This window comes from Cygnus olor, chromosome 3 (assembly GCF_009769625.2).
Source record: "Cygnus olor isolate bCygOlo1 chromosome 3, bCygOlo1.pri.v2, whole genome shotgun sequence".
Taxonomy (NCBI): Eukaryota; Metazoa; Chordata; class Aves; order Anseriformes; family Anatidae; genus Cygnus; species Cygnus olor.
The window spans coordinates 104,311,875-104,326,749 of record NC_049171.1 but is presented as its reverse complement, the minus strand read 5'-3'; the positions used below and the strand labels follow the sequence as shown (position 1 = coordinate 104,326,749).

General features: G+C 39.1%; 1 protein-coding gene across 5 annotated transcripts in view; it reads right to left on the bottom strand.

The window, feature by feature from the left end:
- Positions 1-14,875, bottom strand: part of ALK (ALK receptor tyrosine kinase) — a 313,946-nt gene that overhangs the window by 228,775 nt on the left and 70,296 nt on the right. For all 5 annotated transcript variants that reach the window (XR_005818022.1, XR_005818023.1, XM_040550717.1 and 2 more), the window contains exon 2: positions 308-427. Coding sequence is in view for 3 of the 5 variants with exons in the window: in XM_040550717.1 (XP_040406651.1) it covers positions 308-427 (120 nt within the window). In the remaining 2 variants the exon portion in view is untranslated. The remainder of the gene's footprint in view (positions 1-307; positions 428-14,875) is intronic.

Here is a 14,875-nt window from a genome sequence, read left to right as displayed (position 1 = left end):
TATTTATTTTTTTTTGAAGGAGCAGGGTAGGCTGGGGCAACCCAGGTCATCAGAAACCTCTGTGAGGATGGCAACAGGCCAAGTCCAACTCTTCGGAAATGGTGTTCCTGGGCCCATAAGCAGGATCGTGGAAGGCCCCAGGGGAAGCTGATAAGGGACAGTAAGGCTTATTAGTGCCCTCAGGGGCTGACAGTATGGATATTGTATCACAGATTGTTTGAGTTTGATTGGTTTGCTCCACAATTATATGAATATCCTTAAGCAGTTAGTTACAGCCTCTTGAGGAAAACATATAAATGCTACTTACTGTGTCGTCCTCTATGGGAGAAGAAAGGAGATGTATCTCTCATGACCCAGGTCAAGTTCCAAGCAGAGAGACCAGGGGGAAGATGAGGGCTGTTTGTTGGGACATCCAAAGTGCTCAGACCTTTCATTAAAAAAAAAAAAAAAAAAGAAAAAGAAATACAAACATTATGTATGACATTGTTACTTGTATGCTACACATTAAGTGCAGATATCAGCTTTATATATTATACACACTGAGTGCTGATATTAAACTATTTCTTGGTCATTTTTTACTACCAGTTATGTCTGTGTTCAGGGAAACAGGAGACAAATTGCTTTACATAACAGTATTATCATCACTTAGAAAAATTGCCAAGTTTAGTCCCACACAGATTCTAAGTTCTCATTGACCTTTACTTCAATTTATTTATTCTTAAAGTCTTGTTAGCATTCAGACATCCTGTACATGGAAGAAGCAAAAGTACACAGCTCCTGTTCAACAACCCTATGCATCTAAGAGATGTGTTTGGGGATCAGAATACTACACTGACCCAGAACATGAAAGTATCTGTACAAAACTGTACTAACTGTGCAAGACCACAGTGATCTTAGAGATGCAAAGAGAATCTGAAGTAACATGCCAGGTCAATGAGCAGAATAATATAGGCTTTGAAAGCACAGATTTTCCCTGTGAATGTTTAAGGTGTGGGTTTGTTTTTTTTTTCTTTCTTTCCTGATGATAACAGGATCTTGAGTATCCTCCTCTCATTTTTTTGAACTCTTCAGGAGAAAGGAAGGATTTAACTTTGTAGAAGTACAGACAGGCAAAACTTGTGTTTAGGAAATATGATGCAACAAAACAAACCTCTGGCTTGCTGATATGTTCTGATTTCTCAAAGAAGCCATAAGGAAATTGTTGTTCAAAAATAAAAAATAAAAAATACATTTTTGATCTATTAAATTTTTTGTCAAGTAAGAACAATACAGATGCTGGCTTGAATTACTTTAGTTTAGATGCAATGCTAAGCTTTGCTAAAATACCAGAAAAAAAATATGGCGATACCTCCCAATAAAAGTTTGCTAAAATTTTATGTAACAAAAGGAATTAACTTAGAGTGATAATTAATTCAATGTCAAATAATTGTCCTCCTGAATGGGTAAATAATAATGGATAATAACAGAAACATTTTAGGGGATAATAGTAAGCAAGGTAAATGGCTAAAGCCTTGGTAAAAACATTGCTTTGATTCTGCTAAAGCTCTGCCACTTCCCTGTTTCACATAAGAAAAACTTGAAAATTTCAGAGGGACTTGTCAGAAGCTTAAGTACCAAGTGTTAGTTGAGCCCTACCTCATTCTCAGTGTATTCTTATTCTTAGCAGTCCTGTAACTGAGTAATGGTAACAAAAACAAAAGAAAAAGAACTATTTTTACGTAAGAACTGTAACTCCTTCTCATTGCTTAAAGCAATAATCTTCAAGATAAGAAAGCACATTGTGCTGTTTTGTAAGCCATTCCAAAAAATTAATAACCCTAATGGCTCAATTAAATCTGGTCTCTATGCTAAGTTACAGTACAGTCATAGAATTAGAGAATCATTTAGGGTGGAAAAGACCTCTAAGATCATCAAGTCCAACCATTAACCTAGCAAAATGAGCCTTTTGTCCCTACTAGTATGCTTTCTAGCCACAGAAAGAGAGTTCAGACTTGTAAGGGAATGTTTGTGCCCCCAAAATTAGGGTATGGACCTCAAAATTAGGGTTTGGACCTAAAAATAGGGCTTTGGACTTCACAGCTTTGGGGGCTGGATCCTAAAACAATGTTCTGATCCCTAAGAATGGGCATTTGAACCCTAAAAAGAGGCTTTTGGCCCTAAAATTGAGGTCATAGTCCTTAGAATGGGGTTTAAGGCACTAAAAAAGAGGATTTGTCCTCTCAATTAAGGCTTTAGAACACCAAAATAAGGATTTGTTCCCCAAAAATGAAACTGTGGGCCCTAAAAATGTGACCTGAGTCTGAAAACTTAGGGTGTGGTGATAAAAAGGTGGTTTTGGATCCCAAATGTAGGCTCAGGATCATGAAAATTATGGCTTAGAGTCTAATTACAAGGTTTCGGTTTATAAAAATGAGCCTTTAGTCCCTATTAATATGTTTTCCAGCCACAAAAAAATAAAGAGGGTTTAGAGCCTTAAGAGATTGTTTGTGCCCTAAAAATGATGATTTGAATCTTAAAATGAGGCTCTGAACCCTAGAATGAGGCTTTGGACCCTGGGAATGATTCTTTGAACCCAAAACTAAGGTTCTGGGCCCTAGGAAAAAAAAAAGGTTAGGAACCTGAAATTGAGACATTGGCCACAAAAAAGAATGTTTCAGAACCCAGAAAAGGGGTCTCTGGACACTAACATGTCTTTGGACCCTAGAATGATTCCTTCTACCCAAAACTGAGCCTTTGGGTCCCGAAAAGAAGGCTCTAGGTACTAAAACAAAGGCTTTGGGCCTGCAAAAAAACTGATTGGGGGCTGGATCCTAAAATGATGCTTTGATCCCTCAAAGTGGGTTCTTGGATCCTAAAAGGAGGCTTTGGGCCATAAAATTCAGGCCTTGTCTCCTAGAATAAGGATTTTGGAAATAGAAAAGGTGTTATTTTTTTCTCTCAAATAAGGCACTGTACCCTAAAAAGGCACCTTTGTACCTTAAAATGAAACTGCACGACCTAAAAATAAAGCATTTTGCCCTAAAAATAACAGCCTGGGCCCCAAAACTGAGGGCGTAAGCATAAAAAGAAAGATTTGGATCCAGAACAGAGTTGCAGGGCCCTGAAAACATCCCCTATTATTGTCTGAGTTTAGCAGAAAAAAAGACCAGGCCAGTCATTTTTGAGGGCAGATATGAAACCTAGTGTACTGCCTTCAACTGTGAATAACAAAGCAATAGCAACTATGGTATAACCTTTATATTGGATTTTCCTTCTTAACATGAAGACGTAGTTGACGCATCTTTCAGTAGTTCATGATATAGCTTGATGTGGCAAATAATGTTAGGTTCCATTACAATAGATACAGATGCTGCTAAAACAGATTTTTTCCTACAAATGTGCTTCACTTTGATGCTAGTATAAAATAATATTTAAAAAAAATAATAATAAAATTTGAGCTCCTGTAATAAACTAGTTTTAATATCAGTGGACATAATAAGTGTGTTCGTCTTGATGTGAGATGTCTAATGAGTAACAATATCCCTGTAATATAACATCTCCATCCAGTAACACTCCAAAACAAGGAAAGATTTACAACCTTAACACAGGTCACACATCTAACACAAACAAGAACTCTGGGGCCTCCTTACCCCTGCAAGACCCAAATGAATGTAGATGTCATGCATTTAGCACTGGTAGGGAAGGGATCTGAATCCTGTGAGGACGCAAACCTGAAAACCTACCTGTTCCCCATGGAAAAATAATCTGATAGAATGTTACATTGATGCATTCTTCTCTTTAACGCTGCAACCATGGAACTCAAAATTAAATCATTGCTTGTATCCTGACCACCCTTACTTAGGAATCTGTAACTCAATGATCAGCTGCAATACCATAGATTCCCTGGCACTCCTCACTTTCAGAAATATGCCTCTGACAACTCTAATGCAATACATATCTCATTCCTCAGAAATCATGCCAGCCTTCAGCCTCATCTAAGTGGATGTGTTCCCTCTGTCACCACTATATACAGTAAACTGAGATAAAAAATAAAGTTGAACATCTGAGCAGAGAAGACAAGGCAGTCCAGGCACCTGAACCTCCCCTCTATCAGCAGCAAGAGCTGCAGCAGAGATAACATCAAAAATTGGAACTTTCTCTCTCTCTCTCTCTCTCTCTCACTCCCCCTCCCTCTCTCAGAATAGAGTTACTGCAATTCATTTTAACCTAATAACTCATTTTTTTCTCATATTCCTTAGGATTAATTTTGTAACTTCACCTCAAATGATTTGCTTGGGCTATTGGTCTGAACTTGAAGACAAGAAGATTGTATCAGAAGTTATGAATCTTTCCCAATTAAGTTATCTTCAGAGAAAGATGCTGGGTAAAAGGTTTTTTGTAGCCAAGAGGCTACTCTTCACAGTGAGGAATGATTAGATTTCAGAGTGAGCTGTAGGTTAGGAATAGGAGCGACCTTTCCTCTTCCACCTCCAGGGTATTTTATGACCAGAAAGGTAATTACAGAAGACCTGCATATCAGCTAAACAAATGCTTCTTGTGCTGTAATGGTAATGTAAACATAGCGTACACTGGAACCATTTCACAAGATATTTTTTTCCCCCTCTCTGAAACAATTAATATTGAAAACAATAAGCACTAAGAAATTTTATTCTCTTTCTTTTTAAATATACTAACCTCCCATTATGGTTGTCTGTACCATGGTGCTCTATCACTTGTCAACAGTAACCCTAACCTTTTAAAAAAATTAATGGATTACCAACTAGAAGCTGACAGCTTCGTTTTTAGTAGCCAGACATTTGGTGAGGTATAACAGAAGTTCGTTTGATATTCCTGCCCTAAAGGAATATCCAGGGCCAAAACCTGACCCAAGGTACTCAATCACAGCTAGAAACATGCACCTGAAGAGAACATTTGACATTTCTGTTTTTAAACTCGTGCAAAGGAATTTCCTTAGGGGATGTGCAATTCATTCAGCTCACCAAGATTTTGGTTTAAAAAAAAAAAATAAATGTTTCATATGTAGGGAAGTCAATCCTCAAGGCCACAAATTCATTAAATAAAATATTTATGTATTATTTTAATGAAAAATACCTCTTTAATAGAATAAGCCTGCATGTTCAAATAAAAATGGAAAAAAAAAAAAGAAAAGCTTTCTACCTTGGTCATTTTAAAACAAACTGGATTTCTCCCTTTTTCTCCTTTTCTGCAAGAAGGAATGAGTATCCCCAGCCATTAACATATGGAGTTTTCTAAAGTTCTGTGTAGTGTAGAAACGTAACAGAATTTTTATTGAAACATCCATGCTATTTTTAACTAAAAACAACAACTTCAGGATATTACTCCCTTTTGATATTGCTTCATTACCCTGTAGATAAGCTTTCTCACTGTGCTGAGCTGTATTATTCCCAGTTTCTCAGAGCTAGACCTCACCAAAGATGCATCCTAGCAGCAAAATAGGAAAGAAAGCTTCTTCCAAGAAAAATACTAAAAATATATTGAGAATCAATGCAGGCAACCCAATATCTTCATGCTTGGGGGACGCATATCTACCTTTGTATATAGATTGGCAGGGAGATAATGTTCTTATTACTATTCTGTAAGATAGTGGTGAATCTGGGGTGACAAACGTGCATTTACCTGTCATCTAGATTTCACAGTTGCAACAGATATGAAGGTTAATAACTGAGATCAAACTGTATTTTCAGTGACATCTATATCTGGAAGAATATCTCAAAATCATTCCTATTTGTTTGCATGGAAATCAGAAATCAACCTTAGAAGTATTTGTGGCTCCTGTTTGTAACAGCAATCACTAAAATATTTCCTAGCAAATTACATGCTTAGAAACAGCTTCCATTGAGATCTGCATTTTCTAGTCTCTGGGAAAGTCTGACATTTCAAGAAAAGACCAGCAGGATTTTCAGGACTGCCTCTGTAATAGCTGTGAGTGTACACCCCGGAGAATCTTGCTAAAGGATTTCTGAGCTCCTGGCTCCACAAAAGTTCCTAGTTTCAGATTTTATGGGGAAAGGGATGCAACTGGGGAAAAAAGATTGCCTGAAAATTCCCTGTAAACTTAGAAAATCAAAACTAATCCTCATGATCACACCAACAGTGTTCATACAGCCTCCTTTCTTCCCATCTGCAAACACAGTCATCATGAATTCTGTGAGAACACTTCATTTTATCAAGGTGAACAAGCAACAGCAAAGCCAGCAGCCAAATTAACACTTTGTGAATGATCCATAGACTCAACTATGCTCATAAAACCTACTGTCTAAATGTCACTCAAGCAAAAGTCAAAATCTGTTTACAGTTAAGGCAGAGAACCAGGCAAAGGGCAGCCGCTTTCCTCACAGTTTCTTGTTCTGAATAGCTGGTGAGCTTTACTACACTAATGGATGGATGGCTTCCAGGGTTTATTTTTACAAACCTTTTCTAAAGTAAGAAAATGTTCACTTGACAGTCTGTCAAGTTTATCTTTTTCAGACGGAAAATATATTTAATAATGCATTATGTTACAATGATTTTATGTCATCTTGAAAGCCTGATGAATACAAATAAACGGTAGTATATGTGTCACCAAACACGTACCCGAATGCCGTGGAGAAGAAATTTGCATTTAGTGGGCAGTAGCAGATCTGCAGGGATAGGGAATTCAGTTAGACACACTGCATGAGGCGTACAAGTGATCAACAATACTGACAGGCAGATGCTTGATGAGTACATTTGGAAATAGCATATATTTCCTGTACATGAAGCATATGTTAGTAATAAAACTGTATTTAACTCAACAACTGTGAACTGTGTTATCATTCTGGCCCTGACTACTTTTTTTTTTTTTTTGTCTTTTTAAGGCTTATTTAAAATTTTCCGTTAACTCCCTTCTGTTAGAAATGTGTTTGTTTTTTTTTTTCCTTTTCATGGGAAATACTAACTTTTGATAGAAGAAACTAATGTCTCAAAAGTGACTAACTGAATCAGAAATCAGGTGCACCATGACCTCCTTCTTTTCCACCAGCTAGGCACTCTCTCCAACAACTACATCCCATGGACATTTACTGATGCAAGGAGAGTCTGTGCTAAGTCTAGATATGTTTGGATCAGCAGATCTTGGATGGAAGAAGAGGAGCATGAAGTACCCAAAATAGAATTCCTTAAAGACATTGTTACAGGGAAATATTAAAGAAGTATCATGTATTGTTGCTCATTACACGGAAAAGCTAATTTTCCTGGTAAAAATGTAGGTGAAAATAACAATGTTCTGTTTTTTGCAGATTTCTGTGAATTCTTAGCACTTCTATGTGTGTTGTGAAATCTAGAAATTTTTAAATTTCTACTAGTGGCATGACAAGGGCATCAAAAACAATTAAAATGACCAAGCTTATACTCTACCTAGCTCAACTAATATAGTTTAAAAATATACTGCCATCTAGAGTATATTACTGCATTTCAAATGCTCTGTAGCTGCTGAAGACCTACCCACTAAGACACCACAAGTGGGCACTGATAGTGTTCGGGGTTTCATTTACAAACCAGACTAGGAATGGCTTAAGGTTGTTACTCATCTGTGTGTGTACAAGAAACCTTTAAACAAACAAACAAACAAACAAAAAAACACACAACAATATGCTGATCTTTGCCTTACTAACCATTTACAACACAATTAAGCATCTCTGTGGGCAACATAGGGGAAACAAAGAAGTGAGCGTTGGTAATAAACTGCTCCCAGCTAGAGTTGGTCCCTGCAATGGCTGAGGCTCTGGGTGAACTTTTCCTGCCAGTCTAGCCTGCAGTTTTGACAAACAAAGGGGAAAAGCCCTTTAACAGCAAAGCTCCATGTACAAACACATACTCTTAATTTTTGGATGCTTGCACATAATATCACTTCTAGATATTTTAGGATCACAACTGGAAAAGGAGCAGCGGATGGGGCACAGCTTTCTGGGGCTGCACTATTTCAATACAGGGCAATACTTGTCCTTATCTTTGTACTGATAACTGATGTGCCTGAATTACTCACCAGGTATGCAGTGAAAACCAGAAGCCGTTATATCCATCTGTTTCCTGCAGCACAGAAAGACCTCCAGACACTGCAGGCATCAGGGAAGTGCAAGATTTAGTCTGTGGAATTGGTAACCTTTCTGCTGAAGTGCAAAGAAGTACTTCAGGTTGCAAATGTTCTGAATTTTTTTCCGTACATGTAAAAATAAAGTGATCTTTCCACTGTTAGCTGGTGTATTTGTCCACTGTAGTTTATAAAAACCTCCAACAAATAACGAAAAGGCAGTGTTCATGTTTGGGCCATGTGTGTCAACATTAGAGATTTCCTCCATTCCTTGAATGACCCCTAGGACTCTACATTACAGTGGTCCTAAACCAAAGAATTTAAGAGCAGTTTCTTACCTGATACCAGTATGATTCTCATCTTTCACAGCTGGAGTCTAGTTCCCATGTACTCTCAGTGGCCATCTATCTGCACGTCTCATATTGCTCCCCTACATGCACTTTCCCTTATTCTGTACCCAATCAATGTAACCTCTAGAAAGTACAGTGGCCAGGCTTTCAAACAAACAAACAAGCAAACAACAACAATAAAAAACAGTAGTTGTCCTAACAGAGTTTTAATAATTCATTTCACATACTGGCTTCAAACCATATAGTGCCTTTACTTTTGATTTGTGCATGGCTACTTCCATATTCAACACATACGTACAGCTAGAGTCACTTATCACTTAAGTAGTGGGATTAAGGAAAAAGAAAGAAAGCAAGCCAGAAAGAACCTCCTGCTCTACATACACTTAAAACCCTCTTTTGTACTACCCTTAATGTGTACTACACCAGAATGCATACACGAACTTAGACCTCTAGGCAGTTATCACCTTAAGATGGCTGCAGATACCTCGATACTCAGTGGCCTGCAGTTCCTGCAAATTTTCATAAAAGCTCACACTTTTCTCAACATCTGTCTTTTGATTTGTGTCTCTCATTTTCAAGATAGGCATGCAATTCTCAATTTTTGTCTCTGTATTTCTTAGGTTCCACACAAAAATTCCTTGAACATTTAGATGCTGAGGGGATGATTATTTGAAGGTTTAGGTGCAGATCTGAACCTCTTTGGTCTGCAGGAGTCTGTTAACACTCAGAGCAGAGAGGCTACGTGACTTGCTAAAGACTCCTTTGTTGATCAGGATGAAAATGGTGGTGGCTCACTTCTCCAACACTTTCATACCATGTAAGTACCTCTGGCTCTGGATGCATTTACAACAAAATTTAGTGAACATTTTTTACTTTCATATATAGCAACAAAATGCCCCTCTTCCAGTTCTAATCCATCTACAATTACACATGGCCTGAGCATTTAAATCCCTGTCTTCCTCTGAACTATAACATGAAGCTTGGTTGGGGGTGGAGGGGAAAAAATGTTAATTTCAAACAACAATTTCCTGTCTGAAGGAAGGAGGAACTCTCTTCCTATTATTCCTAGTACAGACAAAAAATAAAAATTAAAATTAAAATATATATATATATATATATATATATATATATATATTCAGAAGGCCCCAGTTACACCTGAGTTAATTTGTGGAGGTGTGTTTATTTCTCTCCAGCTGATTTGTTCAGGCTTCCCCAGAAATTCACATTGCCTGCATCACATACTACTGTTACATATACGCCTTTCTTTTGCAGTGTGCTGTGAAAAAAGCTTTTTGGACATGTGTACCATCCTTCTTCCTCAGAGAGCACGAGGGCACAAGATATTGTCCAAAACATGAATGCTTGCAACATCTGGCAAAATTCCACCCCAGAAGCAAGCCAACCTTTTTCCATTGCTTGGAACCATTAAATAATCACAGCTGCAAATGTTGGTCAATAAGTAATTACTATATGGAAGAAAGCAACAGCAGTGGCATAAGTCACTTCTCACAGTGGCCTCTGTGAGAAGAATCCAGAAGTTGCCCCTTGTCAGATCAGAGCCAGCTCTAGCCGGCTCCAAAAGGGACCCACTGCTAGCCAGAGGCAAGCCAGTGAGTGACATTGGTCAGGCCTCTGGGAGAGCAGATTTAAGAAAGGGGAAAAATAAATATTTAAAAAATGCTTCCCGTGGTGGAGCAGGCTGTCCCCCTGCAGCCCATGGGTCCCACACGGAGCAGATCTCCACGCTGCAGCCCGTGGAGGAGCCCCCGGTGGAGCAGGTGGATGTGGCCTGGAGGAGGCTGCGGCCCATGGAGAGCCCCCGCAGGAGCAGGCCCCGGGCCGGAGCTGCAGCCCGTGGAGAGGAGCCCACGCAGGAGCAGGGGGTATGGGGGGAGCTGCTGCCCACATGTGGGAGACCCGTGCTGGAGCAGTTTGCTCCTGGGGGATGGACCCCGTGGTACGGAGCCGTGTGGGAGCAGTTCTTGAAGAGCTGCTGCCTGTGGGCAGCCCCCGCAGGCTCAGTTCGGGCAGGACGGCATCCCGTGGGAGGGACCCCATGGGGAGCAGGGGCAGGGAGTGACCGTGAAGGAGCAGCAGAGTCAAAGTGTCACAGACTGACTGCAGCCCCCATTCCCCGTTCCCCTGTGCAGCCTAGGGGGAGGACATAGAAGAGGGTGGATGGGGAAGGGGAAGGCGTTTTTAGTTAGCTTTTAGTTTCTCACTGCTACAGTCTGACAGTGATAGGCAATAAATTATATTAATCTCCCTATTCTGAGTGTGCTTTGCCTGTGACAGTAATTGGTGAGTTATCTCCCTGTCCTTATCTCAACCCTTTCCCATCATATTTTCTCTCCCTCTTCCTTTGTGGAGGGGAAGTGAGAGAGCAGTTATAGTGGAGTCTAGCTGCCTAGCAGGGTGCAAGTGCCACACTGTGAAGTCCTACCTGTCCTTATATTTGGCTTCTGCTATAGACGGGATAATCCAAAAGAGGAGCTTTCTCTTTTCACTGTTTCATTTTCCTAGATACTGCTACAGCCTTCCTTATCTGTGGCAAAGCTGGTGAGAAAGGCTGGGCTGAAGAACTGGCCCTTAACTGAAACCTAAGGAGCTGTAAAATAGCTAGGAGTGGACATGAACCACATAGAAAAAAATAGACAAAACAGATTTTTTGCAGAATTAGGTACCTATTATGTGTAAGGGTACTAGGACAACCCAAACCATTGGATTAAATGACCTGCCCAAATTCACAATGCAAAGACTAGAAAAAATGCAAACTGATAGCAAAGATTAGGAAAAAAAAACACAATTCGCTGTTTCCCTCTTCCCAGAGGTCCCCACTTCTGATAGTCCAGTCCTGTCTCTGCCAAATGACTTTACTCTCTCTTGTGAAAATGAAATTCTGTGCATCTAGAACAAATCCAGTGTGTTGAAAGGGCTTTCATCTGCACAAAACCAAAACAAAACAGAATAATGACCAGGAACATCTAGAAAGATGGTAAGATATTTTATACAGATTTTTGTTTTTCATTTTTCCCGGAATATGTGGCTGTCTAAATCCGTTCCCGTAAAAAGTGAAACACCTAGCTTCTTTTCCCCCTAGAACCTGCACTATTCAAAACGAATTTCCCAAAGTGATTACCAAAAGGCCTGTAAGAGAAATGATTACAAATGGCTGAGTTAACTGCTCTGGACAGCCTCATCAGTCATCATAACGCAGTCTCAGCACAAGACTCATCAGGACAGGCAAGTTGTCATGACAGATGACACCTCTTTAAGAAGACTTCCTCCCGTGGCTTTTTCCCAAGAAAGTCCTCCTTGGGTAAGGTGCTTGCAAATAATGGTCCTTAAGCAATAATCAAGGAGGAATCATTGCCAGCTGCCTTCACTGAGCTGCTTCAGTGTTGGACTTTTTTTATTTTTTAACCTTTATTCTCTGAGTGTGGAATGTTTTATCTGCATGCATGTCTTGGAAATCACCCTACTTTCGGCAGTTGCTTTAAAAGTGATTTTAGACCTGATGAGTGACAAATTAAGAGAGAGAAGGCCAGGAAAGGCTGAGACAGCACTGCTAGTCTCCTGTTACTTTTTTATTGCCACCCCCAAATGCTGTAAAACAATTTGCAATCTATGTATCTTTTCCCTCATCTAGAAAAGGAAGAGTGTACCTATCTGTCTGCTGTGGAAACTGATAAGTTGAATTTTTTGAGTTATACAGAACCTTCTGCAAGAAGCACCATAGTAATGCCTGTTATAAATAAAAGCCAACTAACTTATTGTTCCATAGATAATGTTTCATGAACTAGAACTTGAGAGAGCTAATTCCATTCCCAGCTCTTCTTTTCTGCAATGGGATCTAAGATAAATTGTGCAGTTTCTTTTTTTGCCTTGTTTTTTTTCTACTAGTAAAATAGAACTAATGATGCTCTGTGTTTGGGAATCCTTGGATAAAAAGCAGTAAATATCTTTATGAAGAAACTTCTAAGCAAAATTTTCAAAATACCATTTCCCTTAAAATCTATTGTTTGCTTCTTGTGTACTGTATTTACCATGGCGAGGGCAAAAAGCTTGTTTAAGAACAGTTGGCTTCTTAATGACACACATCTCAGTCACAGTAACAATTTGCAATGAACAGTTTGTGAAATTTGGCACTTGTTGGCTGATTTCAAACTGTTCACGGACAGACTGCAGTTGATGACTACTTAGAAATTACTCAAATATTTACTAGGAACAGATTTCAGCCCTTGGGAGGGTTGTTTGTTTGTTTTGTGTGGTACTCCAGCTATGCAGCAGTTGGTCTTTCAAATGCCCGTGGTACTGAATAGGTGCTTGATCTGAGAAGATACCTGAATTTCTGTTTTGCAGAAAACTTCAGGATTTCTCTTTCTTTCTATTCCATATGTTGGAATGAAAAAGAATAAATAATAATAATAATAAATCTTATACAAGAAAACAGTCTGGAAGCAAGTACTTTGTTTGAAAGAATTAAAATTTAAGCATTTTGTGTCAATTTTACAGGAAAGTATACTATAGTAGAGTTGCAATTGAAATAAATGACCCAAATGCTTTATCATAGTATAGTCAAAACATTTCATTTTGATTTTCTTCCAGCCTGAAAAAGTCCCCAGCATTTTGTGTAAGTTGATACATTCCCATAGGAAGTCTAGTTTTCAAAATGATATTTCCTGGTGGAAAATCTGACATTAGAAAACAACTTAAGTAATTCTAATTCCTGTGTATCTGACAAGATATCACTATGCTCTGCAGATGTCAAGCACCTCTCTGGGAATCCTCTGACAGGGAGCTTGATCTAGAAAAGACACTGAGCTTGGCCAATCTGACAAGACTCACTGTGAATCAATAAGGTCTTTTAGAAAATTTAGTAAACGGCAAAATACAATGAGCACAGCTATAGTAAACTCATAAAAAAAAAATCAAATGAAATAAACTATTGCTGAAAACTTTAGATGGATGTTTATTTTTATTGACAGAGTGAGCTGCATGGCACAAATGAGCACAACTGTGGGAATTACAACAGCAACGCCACCGCGCTTTATATCTATACCCTTCTTTGATAACATTGGCAGGCAGTTTCAGAATGAAAACCACACATCTTCCGTTCTTTTGCAAAGTAAATTGGCCTTTTTGTTTGCAAGCCGCTTGCACCTGTAGTCCTAGCTGCACCTTTAACTGTCTAACAGTGCAAGTATCTGTTCCAGCACTGAAGAAAGTAAACTGAACTGGCATGGGCACAGCTGCTGAGAAGTACTCTAAGTTTACATCCCATCAGGGAGTCAGGAGCACTGAGCCTTTTCATAATTTCTGGTTTCAAACTGGGAGAAGAATTTTGAAACAGTTTCACAAACTGCCTTTCTTCTTCCAAGGCCTGCCTAATATCCCTCTGTCAGTGACAGTATTAGCAATCACAGAAACTATCAAGCGAGAATTTGAGGTATTTTAAAGGTTCTTTTCATACGGCTTAGTAAGTAGAAATAAGCAGGAGAACATTTCACCTTAGCAGCCAACCCTGTAGGATTCATTAATAAACTGACTTTGGATTGCCCATGACTACAGTTTGAAACATCCTGGGAAATGAGTAATTGCATGAAACGTATTTGTATTAAGAAACTGTCATTCAAAACTGTTGTAGAGGGTTATCTCACATTAAAGTATTTGCTGCATGCCGTAATGCTGTCTAAGAGCATCTTCCCCCTCTCTAATCTCTGTGCTATGGAAATGACTGTGTGAGCTCTAGACACACACTGAAGCTGTCTTGCTTTGCACATGGCAAAAATCACCCCAGATTCAACCCACTCACATGATATGTGTTATGAGATCTCAGAGACAAACATCTGTACTCCTTAAGCAAAAAATGCTTTGCAAAGGTAAGCAGCCTTCTTTCCATCCCGTTTACTAAAAGAAATCCAGGCAAGAAAAACAGGGAACATGCTCTTCTCCCATGATAACTGTATTTCAGGAAAGACTCTGGGCTCAGGATGTTGTCTTAAATCTGTGAAGTACACTAGAGCACAAAAAAAGACCAGCATCATTCAGATGCCCTGTAACGTGCAAAGAGAGAGAAAGATATGAGTAATTTGATAAAACTTTTGACTTATGCAAGATGATCAAATGATGCAAAAGAACAGCATGTTAAGAAGATTTTTACCACTAAATAATTTATTTCACTACCTGGAAATCAAAGCAACTCTCTAACAGTTTGGAGGTCAAGGCCACATTTTCTCTGGGACATCTACCCCATATCTCAATGGTAATAAGGGCCCCAGTGAGACATTCTAATATCAACGACATCTCTCTACACCCAGCTTCTTCTCAATATTTTTCTGCCTCTCCCTCAGATGTCTGGGTCATTACAGCCTTCTGCTCATGGATGTCCTATAGTCATTCTCCTGGGCTGCTAAGAAGGAGTCTTCAGGAATTGGGCACATGTACAGACAGGTGC